The 19,801-nt window shown below is 36.3% G+C and overlaps 1 protein-coding gene across 10 annotated transcripts in view; it reads left to right on the top strand.

Moving 5' to 3' along the window:
* LOC134798418 (transient receptor potential cation channel trpm) overlaps positions 1-19,801 on the top strand; it is a 407,980-nt gene that overhangs the window by 324,045 nt on the left and 64,134 nt on the right. For all 10 annotated transcript variants that reach the window (XM_063770838.1, XM_063770837.1, XM_063770836.1 and 7 more), the window contains exons 8-9: positions 1,613-1,769; positions 8,237-8,384. In XM_063770838.1, the coding sequence (XP_063626908.1) occupies positions 1,613-1,769; positions 8,237-8,384 (305 nt within the window). The remainder of the gene's footprint in view (positions 1-1,612; positions 1,770-8,236; positions 8,385-19,801) is intronic.

The following is a 19,801-nucleotide window of genomic DNA, read 5'->3' as shown; positions in this document are numbered from 1 at the left end:
TGTCAAAATTTGGCTAGCCAGACTCCAACTGATGTAGCCCTCCGAATCGCGAAACTTATGTGGCAGTGGGCGGGGCACATTGCACGTAGAACCGATGGCCATTGGGGCGGAAAGGTTCTCGAGTGGTGACCACGTACCGGAAGGCGCAGCGTGGGTAGACCCCCCACAAGGTGGCGTGGCGGGTGGCGCAAGACCGGTCATTGTGGCACTCTTTTGGGGAGGCCTATGTCCAGCAGTAGACGTCCTCTGGCTGATATGATGATGATGAAACTTGGTATTAAGTGCTGATGGATTTTAAAACGTATAAATGGGTTGCGTAGGTATTGAAACTTCTGTTATCACACTTATCACATAGTGATTTTTTTATTCAAATCACAAAATCAAAATGAATTGAATCGCCCATCTCTCGAATCATTACGGACGTTCCAATTTGCATGCTTTTGTTCAGGTTAGGATCACATCTACATCCTTTGAAAAACAAATCGAATGGGAGCTTTGGAAAGATGATCATCATTTACATTTTACTTTCGATAAAACGCAAAACAAATTCTTAAGGGGATAATTTTACAGAGCACCGACCTCTTTAGTTTGTCAACTTTACAGGGATGCTGTTAAGCAATAATGTGTCAACCCACATTGATTTTGCAATAAGATGTCAACTCAAAAATTTGACGCTTAAAGTTGACATTTTGTGATGTGGGATGACTCATTTTTGCTGAACACCATCCAGTTATAGTCCGACGAGAAATTGCAGAAAATTATTGGGGGCGCCACTTCCTACGTAACTGTCATATTTTTGACGTAAAATGCTTAAACATGGCAACAATTTTTTTAGTTCCATTTTATTTAAATTCTACTACTTTATGTCGCAATATAGAGACGGCCTTATCTATGACAACTATAGAAATCGAACGTTGTTAACAACCTGTCTAAGTGTCTAGTGTCGGGCCTAGTAAGTTGTGATAATACTTTGGATAAAACTTCTAAACTGCCATTGAAATTATTTTTAAATATAGGTAATTTTCTAATGAAATTATCATGCCTAATCTTCAAATAATTGAGTTGCTGTAATTAAATTCTCTTAAATTATATTTTAATGGAATCATTGCTGCATCCTGCTTCAATTAATAAACCACGAACGAATTAATGTTTTCTCAATAACATCATTACTAAAAAATCCCGTAATTCCTCTGTTTAACCCAAGTTAATTAAATTTTAATGAGAGGAATCTCCTTCAAAATTCTTTGCATAAAATAAAATTCGCTCCGAGTTTTACTACATGACATTAACTTTTTTAATTTTGAATATTTTGTTGGAAAAGCAACAGTTCGAGGCGTTCAGTCCCAGATGACGCACATTAGGAATTAAATTATTTGGAGTCCTGTATCCACGCCTTGAAATGTACTTAATGATTAAAAATGTATATGAAATTGAATTTTAACCAATTCTTGCCTAATTCATGCTCTCGTCAGCCGCTACCAAACGCGTCCTCATCTTGTCACCTCTTTTTGGTCAAACTCATAAATATAGCTACGAGTATTGCTAGTGTTATGTAGTGTAGTGTTATGTGGTGTAGTGTGTGTGTATATTACAACTACCTTATTCTTTCCAGACACACATTCATCAACTCCCGTGGTCTGCCTGGTCATAGAGGGCGGCACGAACACGGTCCGCGCGGTACTGGAGTACGTGACCGACACGCCGCCCGTGCCCGTCGTGGTGTGTGACGGCAGCGGCCGCGCGGCTGACCTCATCGCGTTTGTACACAAGTACGTATTATACTCGTACCTACTTGCCGCAAAACTAAGTGGCGAATCAGGTCACAATGCCATCTTTTTCACTCTTTGTTCGTCTTAACAAGGGTAAAGGAGATAGCTTTATGATCTCAGTCGCCAGTTGGTATTGCGTTAAGTATAGCCTAAGAGCTCGTGACGACCAGGCCTTTGTTAATACGTAAAGTGTTCCACGAATTTAGTGTACCGTTGCCTCGTACAAACGCGAATTTTCTGATGATTTTCAGGTATTAGGAGTTCCTTTTTCTGTGATAACTGATAAGAGGATCAAAAAATTTGCTTAGAAAAATATGTAATCCTCTCCTTAAAATACTGAGAAATTAATTCAAATAGGTACACAAAATAAAATGTGTTTGTACGGAACAGTCCATGGAATGCTTCAAAGGCTGACAAGTTTATCTATGTACAGTCAGCTGCAGAGATAGTTGAGCCCCCTGCAAACTAATTTCTATGCAGGGAAGGTCAGTTGTAGATGGTCAAGCAAATCTTGTCAGTAGACAAAGGCGCGAAATTCAAATTTTCTATGAGACGATATCCCTTCGCGTCTACATTTTTCAAATTTGCCGCCTTTTTCTACTGACAAGATCTGCTTGACCAAGTACATCTCTGCAGCTGTACGTACATGTCCCCTATAGAGGTAAGAACGATCCCCGTATATAAATCTAGGTGGCTTCGGAAGCTAACAGGTAGGGATCGAATTCATAACCTGTAATAATATTCCAATCAGAATACGCATCGGCCTACTTAATATTTTTTCCTTGAATATTATTCGAATATGAAAAGCCCAAAGTACCTACATTTACTACTCACATATAAAATTTCATTTTTGTTATCGTCACAGAAAATCTGTCAGCTTGAACTTTACTAAGCCACTTATATTATGTGCTTTATGAAAAGGAATAAAAACAAATATCACGACACTTATTTGGCAAAATAAGAAAAATGATAAAGACATTCAACATTCACGTGTTACATTAGGTAATTCCATTAAACACAACACACATATAGGAAAGAAGATAAGGAAAGTAGTAGGTATACTGATATAAAATTCTTAAAGAAATGAAAAGCTTCTTGTCTTTATTTTATCGACATAGGTATATTATATGCGTCTTTTACGTAAGTAGGTACTTACCAGGTACGCGCTAGAGGGTGCCACCATAAACGTCAAAATATTATAGATATAATAGGGGGTATTACTGCAATGTTCTACCGCCAGAGTGCAGCACTAAGCTACCTAGTAAACCATAGAGTAACTTATACATACTGTGCCTTAAACTGTTTTTTGACAAGTTTTCACAGACAATAAAATATTACATTGCATCAAGGCGGTTTGTTAATAAGGGCCTACCGGGAAACGCGAAAATCAAAATTTAGTTATCTGCATCTTTATCGCACGAATATGCAAAAGTGAAGATAACGAAATTTCGATTTTCTTGTTTCGCGGTAGACCCCCAGATTGTGATAGATAGTGATAGTGGCACCCCCTTTGCAGAGTTTTTGCCTGATATTCCTTATTAAGTATGTCGTGTACACTCCACACTGTGTCACTTTAAAGTCAGCCCAAGGTTAGTTTCGACGTACTCTATTACTAAAATTCCGTCCGAAATCTGCCGAAACGGATACCGAAATATCGGTTGGAAACTACCGAAATATAGTTACCGAAAATACAGTTTTTTGGCCTGAACCATCCTGAACCGAACCTTCAGCCGAAACCTGATTTTTATGCCGAAACCGGAAATGAAACTTCGGTCGGACACGGATCAGAATATTAGCTTTTTTTAATCGTATTTGTAAGCCTTTTTTGTTTAAACCGAATTAAACATCTGAAAAAAATCTATGACAGTAATTAAAGTGAAAAACCATACAAACAATATGGCTTCTGGCTGATTTTAATCAAATTATCTCTCGCGCTTCGGGGCTTTTGATTTTACATTTACTTATCGTGTATTTAATTGTGAATAATTATCTGTGCAAAATATTTATTCACGGGAGAAAAACATTTTCGAGAGAAGATATTCAACCCTTGTGTTCAATATAATTATTAATTAATTAAAACTGGTGACTCACGGAATTTTTATTGTTGGTGGTTCTTCTTACGTGAATTTCATACAAACTTTTTTGACATCTAATTCATATTTAAACCCTGCGGCGGTAGCACGGTCGCATTTTTATCACCTGTCACGTTCTAACCAGTATGTTACGGCGAAAGTGACAGGCATAGAGACAGGCGATAAAAATGGAACCATGCTGCCACCGCTGGTCAATAATCTTTACCACATTTGAAAACGTTAATGCAGTTATTGCAGATATTGGATGGTTGACAATAGAATCTCCATATAAATGTGGCAAACGCTCCATATTTGCTGTATTTTCTCCGAGAGCTCATATTTCATCCGACAGTCAATATTGATTCAGTTGAAACAGTTCTCGGAGAAATTAATCATCGCAGTAAACGAAGAAGAGATTTAAAGTTGTGCTGGACTGGAAATGGGAATAATAAAACTCGTTAAGAATTTCTTTATAAAATGAACCGAATCTCGTGACAGGAGAAATATATCAGGGTCTTAGAGTAAATTAACCTTTAATTTATTTAGAAATTTAAACACGACGCCAAGGGCCATATTACAAATACTTTACAGACTAACATACATACATATATGTATTTTATAAATTTAGGCAACAAAACGGCGTGGCTCTGTTGAATCGGCTGCTCTTGTGTCGGATTCGGCAGTTTAAATCACTTAATTATTCAAACCATATCCTAGAAATTTCCTAAGACTTTCAGCCTACTATCACTCATTTTGTGATATAAGACGAAAGGATAAATGTCGAAAGCCGTGCTAAACAGGAAAAAGCATGTTGAAACTGAACGGATTCGAAGAAAATATTTGAAGATTTAACCTAGGCTAATATTACTGAGATAAAACAGAGAGAGAGAGAGAGAGAGAGAGAGAGAGAAGCAGTAAATTTTCATTAAAATGTCTGAGAGAATTTTATGCTTTCCTTTTCCTGACAACGTTTATCGATATCTCTTTTAACGAAGCTACATCACTAGTTTAAAGTTAAACATGGGATTTAGGACTTACAGCTTTAAAGTTTATCAGGAGACGGGAGTTTGGAACTTTCGCTAGATATCACCATTTGTAGGAAGCCATAAACGTCGTAAAACCTTCACCTCGGAGATAGTGGAGTTCTGATGCACCTAGTTTCGGGATGTTTGCATGATACTATTTGTAGTGTTGGTCCGAAGTCTTTTGAGTGTTCTTGCTTTAAAGAGAAAGACATACTCAGGTTTTTAGATTATAATAATTAAGATTAAATATAGTTCATTTCAACTTTTTAAGTGCTAAGTCACGTAAAAAAAAGTCGCATTTTTGAAATATATACCCACAGTAACTATTTTGGATAGTAAAAAAGTAAAATTCAATTAAATATATTTAACGTACCTATTAGTTACTAGAAAACCACGCGCGTCTATCTCATCACATCACACCAATCGTCAGTCGACTCAAGTCTTAGAAATAAAATCAGTTCAGCGCAAAGCTAACAAAAGTATTTGAACAACTGAGTAACAAGTCATACATTTGCACATCTATCTCCTGTCTCACGCCACTTCACTTCGTCTAGACTTGCTTCAAACATTTAAACAGATTGACAAACAGACGTCGCCTGTGAGGAGTCTCGATCTCATTGCGATACAGTACGTCTGAGTGCAGAGTGTAGCATGAATTTATCATATCAGCTGCAAACCGTTTACGCAAACAATTTTCCAAGTTGCATTATCGCTGTAAATGCCATTGCATCGGCGAGCACTATCGGCCCGATTCGAACTTTGAGATACGTCAAATATTACGACTAGATACGATATGGATTAGATATGTCAGTGTCAAAAGTGACGTATTTCAGAAAAACATCAGTTTTGACACTGACATATCTAATCTATATCGTATCTAGTCATAATATTTGACGTATCCTAAAGTTCGAATCGGGCCGTATGTCTATGATATCCAATATAAGGCAATTCATACACACTGAGGTTGTATTTACATATATGATATAATATGTTATCATAAAGAAGTTTATACTTAAGTTAAAACTCGTTCTGTGAAAACTAGATTACCCAAGAAATGATTTGAATAAAATGCGTTTTTATTAGTAACAATTGATTAGTTTCCCAAATTGGTTAATAAATCTTTGCTAAAATTCGTATTGTTTGAAAAACTGTAGGTAACTACCCCGTTTACAGTAGGTAGGAGTAGTTAATATATAATGTTTTCTTTTTCAATGTAGACTTGAATTTTTTGTATAAGTTTTTCTTAAGCAAAGACAGAATCCGCGCTAAGCAATTTTCGCTTGGCAAGCTTTTTTGTTGCTGAGGGATAAGCAATTTAAATAACACCCAAAAATAACTTAAATGTTGATCCGTTTACAAAAGAGACTAAGGAGAGTATTAATAAAGTAATTTCGCTTATGTCGCTCGACTGTGAACAATGAAGAGGGATTATCCGGCTTTAACTTCGAGCTTCGGAGTAAGCTACTTTTGTACTTTGACTTTGCGAAGCAGTGGCATAAAACATACATGGTGATTTTATTATTTATTTATTTTAAACTTTATTGCACAAATAAAATAGTACAATACACGGATTTAATGCCACTATAGGCATTCTCTACCAGTCAACCATAGGGCAAAACAGAAAACAAAACACGTAACAGAAAACATTGTATGTATGTACAGCGTCCCATGAGATGGGATAGGATTACCCGTACCCGTTGGCTAACCAACTTTTGACTAACTTGGGTACAAACTTTCATCCCTTATTAACTTAACCAATGCAATGACCAACCATAGAAATAAAGTTTCATAAACCCTTCTACATAATATATGTCGTATTTTACTTGCAAGAGGGACTTTCGTTGAAATTTGCAATTTGTTTGAAGTTTATTTAACTCAGATGTATGATATAAATGTCGTGGCTTGTAAATGCAAATACGAAATGATAATTAAAATGTCTTACTCGTAAATTGATTATAACTAATTATAAGCCAGCTTATACTGACATACGTCACACAGCTCTGACCATAGTCCGCACATAAAAATTAACTGTCATAATTATGGACCTAATATTCAATGAGAGCTCATTGGATATTAAAGACTTTGTACAAGCCTATGAATGCTTGCTAGGTATAGTGCAACATAAAATAGTAGTAACTAAATAAAAAGGAACTGAAAAATTTCCGTACTAAATGGCAACCATTTAGTACGGATTTTTTTCTTTAAAGCACTGCAAAGCTCTTGTGGCAACGCGGCGAGCGTGATGGGCTTTGCATCTGGAGGGGCGCGGGGCGAATTTTGTGAATAGTTTTTGTGTTTGTTAGTTTAGGTTAAGGTTTGTGTAATTTTGTAAGTACAATACAATAGGTGAAATATAGTGTTTTTTATCTTTAAAGCATTTTACGTCAAAATTTGACAGTTCCGTAGAAAGTGGCGCCTTCAATATTTTCTACAATTTCTTGTCGGACTATACTCATATTACTCATATATGCAGATTACCTCATGCGGTTTTCCTACACCAAAGTAAAATAGCAACGAACTGTTAATAAATGAAAATTCATATTTTCTATTATCGAAGTATAAATGTACTATTATACTATTAAGCATTAGTCAGGAATTTCTAGCGTTATATTAAATTTTACTATAAATTGCAAGGTATGGCAAGATGTAGACCTCGATGACAACGATCGAATTTAATCTACGAGGCAGAAACCTATAATCCTCTCTATGCGTACACATAAATCGGCAATCTTTCTTATCCCGTAGGCAAATTGGTTTTAGACGTACACCTATTCTATGTAGGTAGTAGGAATCTCAGAAAATGTACTAGTACCTCCCCTGTATTGTTTTTCTCGTTCAATAACAAAAACAAAAAAAAAAAACAAATTTAGCTATAAATAAAATGCCGGCCAAGTGCGAGTCAGACTCGCGCACGAAGACTTTCGTACCATTACCTACGCAAAAAACGGCAAAAATCAAGTTAGTTGTATGGGAGCCCTACTTAAATATTTATTTTATTCTGTTTCTAATATTTGTTGTTATAGCAGCAACAGAAATACATCATCTATGAAAATTTCCACTGCCTACCTATCACGGTTCATGAGATACAGCCTGGTGACAGACAGACGGACAGACATATGGACAGCGAAGTCATAGTAATAGGGTCCCGTTTTTACTTTGGGTACGGAACCCTAAACATAAATTTAACTTTAAATAAAATTCACTGAAATTAACTATTATTCTTCAAGCTTTTCTTTCCTCTTTTTCTTTCTTATTTCTTATTTATTATTAGGCAAGCTGATGGACTTCTGTTATTTATAAGATCTATGTACCAACACAGCTTTAAAAATAAAGAAATCTTATCTTATATTATCTTATCTTATCTTAACAGATATGCGTCGGAAAGCGGCGAGCAGACGGTCCTGGAGTCCATGCGGGACTATCTGATCGGCACCATCCAGAAGACCTTCGAGGTGCAGCTTCAGCAAGCAGAGTGCCTCTACAGCGAGCTGCTGCAGTGCACCAGGAAAAAGAACTTGGTAAGACTTTTAAGTTCATTTACTATTTTTTGGCGCGGTGCTATATTTTCACGGTTCTTCTGGTAACGCGGCGAGCGTGATGGGCTTCTTTGGATCTGGAGGGGCGCGGAGCGAATTTTGTGAATAGTTTTTGTGTTTGTTTGTTCGTTGTCACGAGCGAAATCCCGAAGAGCGCCGTGTGCGTCCAGTCCACGGCCTTAAAGGCTTTTCTTGAGGCTCGAGGTAAAAACTTTAGTGTCCGCAAGACCCGATAACATGTAGTTCATTCGATTGCACACACAACAGACAGACAGACAACAAACAGACAGACAACGTTTAACGTTCGTTCGTTCGTGTCAGAGTTTCTGACAGAGAACTCCTGTTAGTGGCAAATTTAAATACTGACGTAACCACCAGAATGAACGTGCTACTATTTTGAATTTCTTAGGGCCACTTGCACCATCCCACTAACCCGGTGTTAAGCGGTTAAATTGTTAACCCAATGTTAAATTGTACTGGTACCAATGGTAACTCCAGGTTTAACCGGTTAACCCCGGGTTAGAGGAATGGTGCAAGTGGCGCTAATTTATTTCTAAATATGTATAAGGAAACTTTATGTACACTAGATTGACTAATGACAAGCTCGGTGGCAATGGTTGTTTGACAGAGCGCGGCGCGCTCATTCTTTCTTCCGTGTTGTTTGACAAATGTTTTGCGTTCATGTAGCCATTAAGACTGTATACTATTAACGGTGCTCTAAGTTTTTTATTGTAGCTTCTTTATGGGTCGTAAAAGAAGCGGAGAAAGGAACCTGCTTAGGCTTAGAATTTGGGATAAGATAATATGTCGTAAAAACTTGGTCTTTAAACTAAGGACTTGTTACTTTTAAATGCATAGAAAAAAAACCTTGTAAAGTTATTCCTTAGAGTAATTGGATTAGAAATTGAAGATTGTATGTATGTTTATACCTAAATTTATCTGACGTTTTAAAACATATTGAATAAAGATTCAATTCAGATACCTTTAAAAAACCTCGACTTCCTTAGTTAAATCTTATTTGCAAATGGCCAAATAAAATGTAGGTAGGTAAATAAGTTTTTTTTTTAATATAATACCGGGATCCCGAGATCCCGCAATACCGGGATCTCGTCTTTTAATCTCATTTTTCAATACCGGTATTTTTAAATGGAATACCGGGATCCCGGTATTTTCAAAAACAATCGAAATGTGCAGTATAAACAGTTTATATCCATTAAAATGGTCATCCCGGGATCCCGGTATTGACGAAGACATTTTCGGTATCAATACCGGTATTGTGAGAAGGTCGGTATTTGGAAGCCCTAGTAAGAATCAATTCCATCTGTATCAGATAAGATTGGTATTTGCACAATTTGCCAATCAATTTTTGGTACTTTTACGTACGTTTTTATTTACTCTAACAAAATGAGATGTAATTTCGTGATTTCTTCATTCCCCAGCTAGGACAGTAACTTAGGTCCTTTAGGCACACATTTAAAATATTGTATAGGTACCTAAAGGTAAGGTTCAGGTCGTGTCATACCAGAAGGTTAAGGAGTTGGCAGATGACCAGACGAGGTGGAGATTGCTCCACCGACAAGAGCACAGCTCTTAAATATAAAGAAGAAGAAGAAGAAAGGTAAACGTACTGGTGCTCGACGCGGTCCCAGTACATGTTATCTTGAAACTTAAGTCATTGTCAATAGAGGTGACAGCAAGGTGTCATCTATTGGGCATTAGCATGTCAAGCACTAGTACGTTTACCTTAGGTACAGTCAGCAGCAGAAGTTGGTAAGCGGGCGAGGTGTTCAAAATTGCCTTGACACTCTCTTACTCTCTTAACAATAAAGTCGCATCAAGATCATTTTGAACACCTCGCCCGCTTAGCAACTTCTGCTGCTGACACAATTTAGAACCTGTCTCTCTTGACATTTTTTATATTTTCTCTTAACGATCACAATTCAGTTTGGGGTCCAAATCGAATTGCAAATATCGTAGTAAACCAGACAGAATCTCATTTGGATCGTACCTAGTAAATCTAGCGTGAGATTGCATTACCTATGTCTAGCCCCGTGAATATGTAGGGCAAGCAGGATTTCTATTTTTGAAATGGTATGAGTTTATCGCGGTCGCTTGATATCTCGACTTGTGTTTGTATACATATGCGTACTATATACTTACATATTATGTAAATGTATCATTTATAAAATATATAAGTTCTACCAGTGACTTCGCGTCGTCTGCGTGGGATGATGATGATGATGATGATGGATTTATTGATTGATTAAAACTACCCTATATCCTTCCCTGGGCCTCAAACTTTCTCCATAATAAATTTCATCTAATTTGATGTAACGGGCAGACAGAATTATTTTCGCGTTAGTATGGATTGTAGGGACGGATTTTAGCCCTTGGTTGACTGGTAGAGAATGCCTTCTGATATTAAGTTCGCCATTTGTACTTTTCATGTATTTTGCAATAAAGTTTAAATAAATAAACGAATAAAATAATGATGTTAGGTGGTCGTCTTGATTGAACCAAACATTAGAAAAAAGTTAATCTATTATAAGAAACTTTTCCTATATTCAATTAAAGATTTAATCCACTACACTAATAGTTTGCTCATTTATTTACCCTCAAATCCACTAAAAAGGTACTCTTTAAAAGTGGACATAAAAAGAAACTAAAATGGCAGTAAAATAAGTACCGGAAATTCGTCCTTTTACTTTGACGGGTCCTTTGACCAATGCAGACTTTACTCGTATTTTATTGGACAATGAAACATCTTATAAGTACTGCTAGATATCCTGTACTGTGAAATATCTTTTGGATTCCTTTGAGATTTACGTAATATCAGATTCCGAATATTTCGAGCTCATTGCGCTGTAGAACGAAGTTGAATTTTTCGTTTGAAGGTAAATCTTTTATGCACAGTTTGTTTTTTGGATGATATTATTAAATCGGGTACGCATAATGTTAATCCTTATTGAAACTGTTATTTGCTTGTTCAGTAAATCATTCTTGTACAATACAATATACATTTTTGCTGACTTTGAAAACGGGCAACGTTATAGGTAAAAAAATTAAATATGTAGCCAGGGTCATTTAGGTATACATAAAACATAATACGTAAAGTTAAGGTCTATAAGGCCTTATTTTCTGATTGAATACCTCCATGAAAGGGTTTTTCTAATAACCTGTGTGATGATAATCCCATTACTTAATTACTTCTATGCCAAATTATGGGTTAGTTATAGATAAATAATAATAATAAGTAACTAACGTAGCCATAAACCAAACTATCAATTCTATGGATAAAATTTATCTGAAATAAATAATAAATAAATGAAAAATATTAATAATAATATTCACACAAGCTTTTAACTTCTGTCCACTGTATAAAGAACTTTTGCCTTACAATGAGTCTTAAACTTAATTATTTTATAGGAATAACGTTGCTTTTTCCTGGAGATATATTAACTTAATTTTAACGGCATTTCTCTAATTGGGCACTTATAAAATTACCCGCCTGTTGCTTCGAAAGCCAATCTCTTTTTTAATTGAAATATTTTTACCGTCCATTTTAATTGGCGCTAACCAGCCGGAAAAATAAATTAAGGTGGATTTGCAGGCGCTTTTAAATTAATCAAATTGGTAGCTGCCAAGAAGTATCTGGGACAAACAGCTCTAGATATGTCTATGAATATCTATACAGATGTAGTGCATAATAATGATGAGAATCTCGTGAAGGCCGAGAAGGACAAGTCCAGCAAGTACCTAGACTTAGCTCACGAGATTACCGCCATGTGGGATGTTGACTCGACGATCATTGTTCCGATAGTTGTGTCAGCGAACGGTCTCATAGCGAAGAGTCTCGACCAACACCTAGAGAGACTCTCGCTGGGTGGTTGGATCAAGGGTCAGATGCAGAAGGCGGTAATTTTGGACACGGCGCGTATAGTGCGTCGGTTCCTCACTCTGCGGCCCTGGACACCGGCAGCTTGGGCCAAGCACCGCTGCCGGCGGCAACCTAGGTTGGGTTTTTTATAATATGTTTATATGTATTTTTTATTGTTTTGAAAGTGTTTTTATATTTTACTTTTATATTCATATTATAAAACACCTAGCCTAAGAATTCAAATAAATAAAGGAAATTCAGTAAATAATATCGCAATAATTGACTTGTTAATGATTTTAATTATTTTTTTCTCAAATGTATGAATCTTGTATATTTATCTGCCTTTAATGTAGATTAGTCATGTAAGCCTGAGCTGTCATTTATATTATCAATAAAATATGAGTATGAGTAATTGTTTTCCATCGTATTTTCACGGAAACGTACGAACGTGTCTTGTTAATGTCAGTTACTACATATCGACGGTGGAAATTTCAAATGTCGTAAGGGACATATTATTATAGTTTGCCAAGCCATTTCCATCAGTAGAAAGTAGCGGCAAAATATATGTAGGGGCGAAGGGTCATCGTCCCTTAGAAAATTTGTATTCGCGCCTTTTTCTACTGACAAAGTTGTTGGACATAATATATTTCCTTAAAAAGGCATTATTTTCATTCTAAACCTTTTAAATCACCCTTAACCAGTGTAATTACGGCAAAGGCATTCCCGCCCGGCAGCCATGAATACCTATTATAATGTGGGAACTGATGGCTGCGCTCCTCGCCAACCATTTAATAGCTCGAGGTTATCTGCTATTCGATTATATCGGCGCGATTCGGGAAATGAATTAGAGATTCACTAGATATGAAATAGTAAAGATATGTGACGTCCCACGGGTAAAGGTACCTTATGGCGGTTGGCGCTTACGCTATTATTAACGCCGCTCTAATATTACGTGGGCCATACTGAGAGTTTCTGGATTCTGATATATAAGACGACTTATTTTTAGGGTTCCGTACCCAAAAGGTAAAACGGGACCCTATTACTAAGACTTCGCTGTCCGTCCGTCCGTCCGTCCGTCCGTCCGTCCGTCCGTCCGTCCGTCCGTCCGTCCGTCCGTCCGTCCGTCCGTCTGTCTGTCACCAGGCTGTATCTCACGAACCGTGATAACTAGACAGTTGAAATTTTCACAGATGATGTATTTCTGTTGCCGCTATAACAACAAATACTAAAAACAGAATAAAATAAAGATTTAAATGGGGCTCCCATACAACAAACGTGATTGGGCATGGTCAGTACTTGGATGGGTGACCGTTTTTTTTTTCATTATGGTACGGAACCCTTCGTGCGCGAGTCCGACTCGCACTTGCCCGGTTTTTTTAAGTGTCTCCAAATAAAAACTCCAAATAAAGAAAATAGGCGTTATTGTATGAGTTGTGTACCTAACCTATGATTTTACATGAAGATATTTAAATCGGCAGTGACTTGGGGGACGTTTTTAGGGTTCCGTACCCAAAAGGTAAAACGGGACCCTATTATTACTAAGTCTTCGCTGTCCGTCCGTCCGTCCGTCCGTCCGTCCGTCTGTCTGTCACCAGGCTGTATCTCACGAACCGTGATAGCTAGACAGTTGAAATTTTCACAGATGATGTATTTCTGTTGCCGCTATAACAACAAATACTAAAAACAGAATAAAATAAAGATTTAAATGGGGCTCCCATACAACAAACGTGATTTTTGACCAAAGTTAAGCAACGTCGGGCGTGGTCAGTACTTGGATGGGTGACCGTTTTTTTTTTGCATTTTTTTCCGTTTTTTTTTTCATTATGGTACGGAACCCTTCGTGCGCGAGTCCGACTCGCACTTGCCCGGTTTATTTCTAAGTGGCCAGTCCAGGAATTTTCAGTATGCCCTAAGTATTGCGGCGCTATGCGACGTAAGCGCCAGCCGCCATAAGGTACCTTTTGCCGTGGAACGTCCCATATCTTTACTATTTCATATCTAGTAAATCTCTAATTCATTTCCCGAATCGCGCCGGAAGAGTAACTGCACGTTTTAATTTGGAATAAAGATGCCAGTTGCTAATTTATGGTGGTGCTGATAGGCATAAGTATACGCAGAAAACCGACATCTGTTTAAAACTTATAATATAGTTACTTGGCATCAACCTCAACCTCAATGATTAAATGCAAAATTGCAAAAAGTTTAATAACATCTTCAGCTTAAAAGTTTATTATAAGTTTATCGGAGAAAACTTATCACTGCCTTAGCAATTTCTAATGGAATATCCTCTTTATGACAATGTAATAAAATTCAATATCCTTTGAAAAAGTTATCCTGATCATTAAGAACTGCCAATGTCTATTGACAGTTGGATGGGTATCTTTTTATTACCCATACTGACCGGGCAGCAAATAAATTTTTATGAAGAGAATATCTCTTTCTACTAACGGGGCTAGTTTAAAGTAAAAGTGTGCAAAGAAAAATATGTTTAGGTAATAAACATGACAGTTGCAGAGAGAAGAACGGAATGGCGATTACTCCACAAGAGCTAGGCTCTTTAGAATAATGATGATGATGAATAAACATGAAGTACCTAGGGAACAAATACAATTATTTTATGAAATATCTTTTGATTTGTGTTTTTAAGTAAGTAGGGATTAGGTATGTATTTTTTTTCTTTGGTACCTATATAAATAACAAATAAATATAAATATTAGGGGACATCTTACACAGATCAACCTAGCCCTAAACTAAGCAAAGCTTGTACACAATCGGTGCTAGGCGACGCACATTACAATCATTACATACACAGAAAACGCCCATGACTCAGGAACAAATATTTGTATTCATCATACAAATAAATGCCCTTACCGGGATTCGAATCCAGGACCATCGGCTTCACAGGCAGGGTCACTACCCAGTACCCACTAGGCCAGACCGGTCGTCCAAATGACCAACCTATTTTATAATGATTTATTTTAGTTTATTATTGTTGTCTACCTGTCTAAATATAAAGTGTATCTATGTTTCCACAACAAATATAATATTCTAATTCTGACGTTTGTTGTGACACGTAATTTTTGTAACGATATCATTTCATCAAGGTGTTATTATAATTTTTTTGACGAGCAGCTGCCTTGTGGGGCAGTCTTGTAACACTCATATTAGAGCATTCTATTCTCAACGTTGAAAAGTGACCTCTCATGCGAAGCGAAATTGTGCATTCAATTATCCTTTGATGGAGTCTATTTTTTTCAATATTTTTTTTTATGAAGTCTATATAAATCGGTGACAGGCAAATAAAAATTCTACCTTCTTTTATATCAGTTTATGTTTTTGCGACGGAATATAGCCGCTTTTGAATCAAATTTTATGAGTGAGAAACGGAATAATTCATAGAAATATCAAACATTAATTCATTGCCGATTTGACGTATCATGATTACTGGCTTTCACAATATTTGTAAAATAAAATCTAAATATTTATTATAGTAATAAATACACAATTTCAACGAAGTAAGACGACGAAAATATATAATGGGTTGTATTTGACACTTACCTAATGTATGTCACGTATGTTTATGTTTGACACATTTTGAAATTGATTTGTTTTGTTATTTCTCCAAAGGCAGCTCGGCTGGTGAATTGTTTTGATAACAAACAAGGCAACAGGGCGTGCTAGCGTGTATTCACGGGAGCTATTATCGCAAGGAAAGGGGAATTTCTGTTTACAATGTTTTATTTAAGTTGGAATGAAAACAGAATGTTCTTCGTCTTGTGACTTGTGTTCGTCTTGAGTTTTTTTATGTTTAGAGCCGTTTCCGAGATCCTTGTTCGATAATGTTTTTTTTTGACATGACGCACGAACATTTATGCAAATATTTGTATATGTGTATGTAGTGGGTATTAGTGGCTACTCATGCATATTTTTTTTGTAGGTGTACCTCCGCGAATAGTATAAAAAATAATGAGAAGTAAAATAAAATGTTTTTTTTTTTATAATGAAGTATAAGGACATGATGCAGGTTAAACATATTCATTTTGTACTCTATTTTATTGTTGTCAAATATAATTTTCTTTGGTTAATCTAACTTGAACAGTTTACAAAATATGACACTTTCAATGATACACTGGTGATTTTATATTATCCTGAATAACTCGAAAACAAAAGAAGATCGAGGACTGATATTAAGCATAGAGTGTTCTTAGGATCTGCCAGTACACCACCTGAAAGAATGACCAAATCCGTCGTTGGGGGCACTTCTTGTTCGCTTAGCCTGCTAGACCCTTTAAAAAGGTGGCAGAAAGCTATAAAATAGTGGGAGGAACAATATCAATAAGATACCTAAGTATTCTGTGAAAAAATATTCAATAAACGAATTTTTTAACATTTTAGCTATAAATTATTATTTTTGACTTCGCATTCGCCATTTCTCTGTAAAACTCTATTTTTGACTATAAATTAATAACGCCCGGATCTGTGTTATCTTAAAAAATCCAGAAACAACAATAGAAAGTCGTAAACCGTAGCTCACGGCACATAAATCTGCCGGCAAATAAAACTGAGATAGCCAAGGAATATGTATGATTTGCAGCCATAAACATATCTCACGCAGACGAGAGTTGTTCATATTTAAACTAGCAAATAAAAAAAGAAAAGAAATCTTCTAGCTGGGGAGTCGGAGATGCTAAATGTACCTCTACCGTAAAATGGGGTGAGTAGGGATTACGAGGGCAGTTGGGTTATGAATGCGGTGAGGAGGTATTAGGGAGGTGAGATGGTATTTTTAGACCAGAATTATCACATTGTTACGTTCTTTATTCTCTTGAGAAGTCAAACTATTGTAATATTGTGTCAATTCTAGTAATTGTCCCATCTCACTCAATTTCTATCCCTCCTAACCCCGACTACGGGGCACGGGGTGAGCTGGGATTTCCTACTATTTTGTGTTTATCGTTGAATCTATGAAATGAAACGACAGATTATCATTGAAAAACTAAAGTTCATACTACCGGAACACTTTTCAAGTAGGTATATATATAAAACGTACTAGATATAAAAACTTACATTTATTGAGGTTTGAACTTCGGATTTGTCCCTAATCACCCCATTTTACGTTAGTTATTCGAGCGTCGTAGAGATTTTTGCAATCGAAAGATTAATAGATAATAGGAAGAAAGAAAGTTATATAAAATTTTCTTTTCCAGCGAACAGGAAAGCCTCTACATTTTTTTTTAATTTCGGGGGGTTAGTGGAGGGTTTAAAAAATCGTTAAGTAGCTTATGGATTTGGTCGTTTTGGTCCAAGTCAATGCTATAATTTTTCTATAACTTAATCTGACAATTATTTGTATGCATTTCCTTACTCTGACGATCACAAGTTCGACGCCCGATTTTCACATTTTAACGGTCAGATAAAGGAAATGCGTACAAATAATTGTCAGATTTAGTACCTAATAGGACAATTATACCATTAATTTGGACTAGGTATAATGTCCAAATCCACAATCTGCTTAACGATTTGTTGAACCCCCCACCAACCAACGGCTCAACATAGACGGCTGAAAGTGGTTAAGGTAAACTCCACAGGGTAGCAAGATATCACTCATATATTAATCTGACGCGCTCGAGTAACTACAAAAGTCCCCTCTTGGGCTCCCCAACCATATTATATATTATATATTATATATTATATATTATATATTATATATTATATATTATATATTATATATTATATATTATATATTATATATTATAGTATTAGCTTTACCATAGGGAAATAAAGTAAGAATAGAGTGCTCATTCCATACTTTTTCGCAGTCGACATCTAGCATCGAGTAGCGGAATTATCATTACCGCTACTTGATATTAGAATTTAGAATTCTCTAGTGTCGCGACTCACGTAAATTTTATTGAACAACAATTTACAACTAATATTAAAAGCAGAAGGAGTTGAAAATAGAGTTCCGGTTAATCCGGTTATAATATCAGCTGAAAATTGTTGAGCATTAGACTTTTCGGTCGTCGGAATATCTATTGTCAAGTAGCAGTACTGATAATTCCGCTACTCGATGCTAGATGTCGACTACGAAAATAATAGTCGTTTTGGTACTAAAACTGATGTATGGAGTGACCACTCTGACTTGTTTTCTCTATGGCTTTACTGATAAAAATGACTCTCACTTTTGTGTTTAACAAGGATAAGACTTTATATAATTGATTAAAATCTTTAGTAACACAAAGACGTAACTCACAAGCATCTTATGGTTGGTTAAGGCTTTTTGTTATTGAATGGGAAACGAGATTGTATTTCATTTTTATCTAGTTCCCTGGGTATCTATTTTAGGAATGCTCATATAAAAGGAGTAGGAAGTTTCTGGATGAACTCGCAGCTGAGGACTGCGAACCATCTAAGTGACGAAATGGCGGAAAGAACACTGAAAAAAATATGATCTATCGAGCACACATTGAAGTGATTTCATTAAGATTAACTGCTATTACAATATCAACTAATGTACGTTCGTTCGTACGTAACGTACGAACAGTAAAGTTTACTGCTTGGTTCGATAGGCTCATATGTATACCTGGGATAACTCGGGGCAAGTTCTAGGGATTTGATATCGATAAAAAAGATGTCGATATAATTAAATTAATACATGTACTCATTGAACATTCTCGATTACAATAAAAAGGTTCGATGTCATATCTAATATCGAGCCTCTTAAGATAATAAAAGAATGCAGATGTCATTTCAATCAAAATGACAATTTACTGTCAGTACCATTCATATCTTAGAGTAAGAACGTTTAGCAGTTTAAAGTGGGTATTTTCATCTAGACGGCAATCATTAATACCGACGAATATGGAAAAAAATATTGATTATATATGTCGAGTACCGAGGGTCTTAAAGGCGGTGGGCGCGTGGGGTAGTATCTCGATGTATTACTTCACAGCTAAACCAGTATGCTACCATGCTACCAGTGCATGAAATAAACCTTAGGACTCGTTAACCATACTAGTGCCTACTATATTTCAGAACTATATGATGAAAAGAACTAATTGCTATTAGAATGTTGACTGGTTAAATTGAGAATGAAAAGATCACATGAAACCGTTCAAATCTTTATTCAAGTCAAGCTAGGCCAGCTCCAACTCTACGCCTCTAACATGAGAAGATTTATCCCTATATGGGACCGGCAACAAACTCAGAGGGACAAATCTTTTCAAAACAAGTTAAAACAACACATAACACATCATTTCTTTATTTCACAAAAGTAAGCTTCTAATGAAACATAAGAAATCAAAATAACACTTGAAATAAAACACTTAGCTAAATGGTTAAAGAACGCGGGATTCTATAAGCTATCAGAATAATCCTTCAGGTATAAACCTTCAGGAACGTAGCGAGTTAGGCACGAGGTTGGCTAACGAGTACGTCCGATCTCTAGCGCGGGCCGATCAAGAAGAACTACCAGCGGCGGAGCCTCTCCGCTCCCGCCTCAGTCAAGTTGGCAAACCTGCTC

The sequence above is a fragment of the Cydia splendana genome, chromosome 16 (assembly GCF_910591565.1).
Source record: "Cydia splendana chromosome 16, ilCydSple1.2, whole genome shotgun sequence".
In the NCBI taxonomy this organism is placed as follows: domain Eukaryota; kingdom Metazoa; phylum Arthropoda; class Insecta; order Lepidoptera; family Tortricidae; genus Cydia; species Cydia splendana.
The sequence above is the reverse complement of the archived record's forward strand: the minus strand, read 5'-3'. Positions and strand labels throughout refer to the sequence as shown.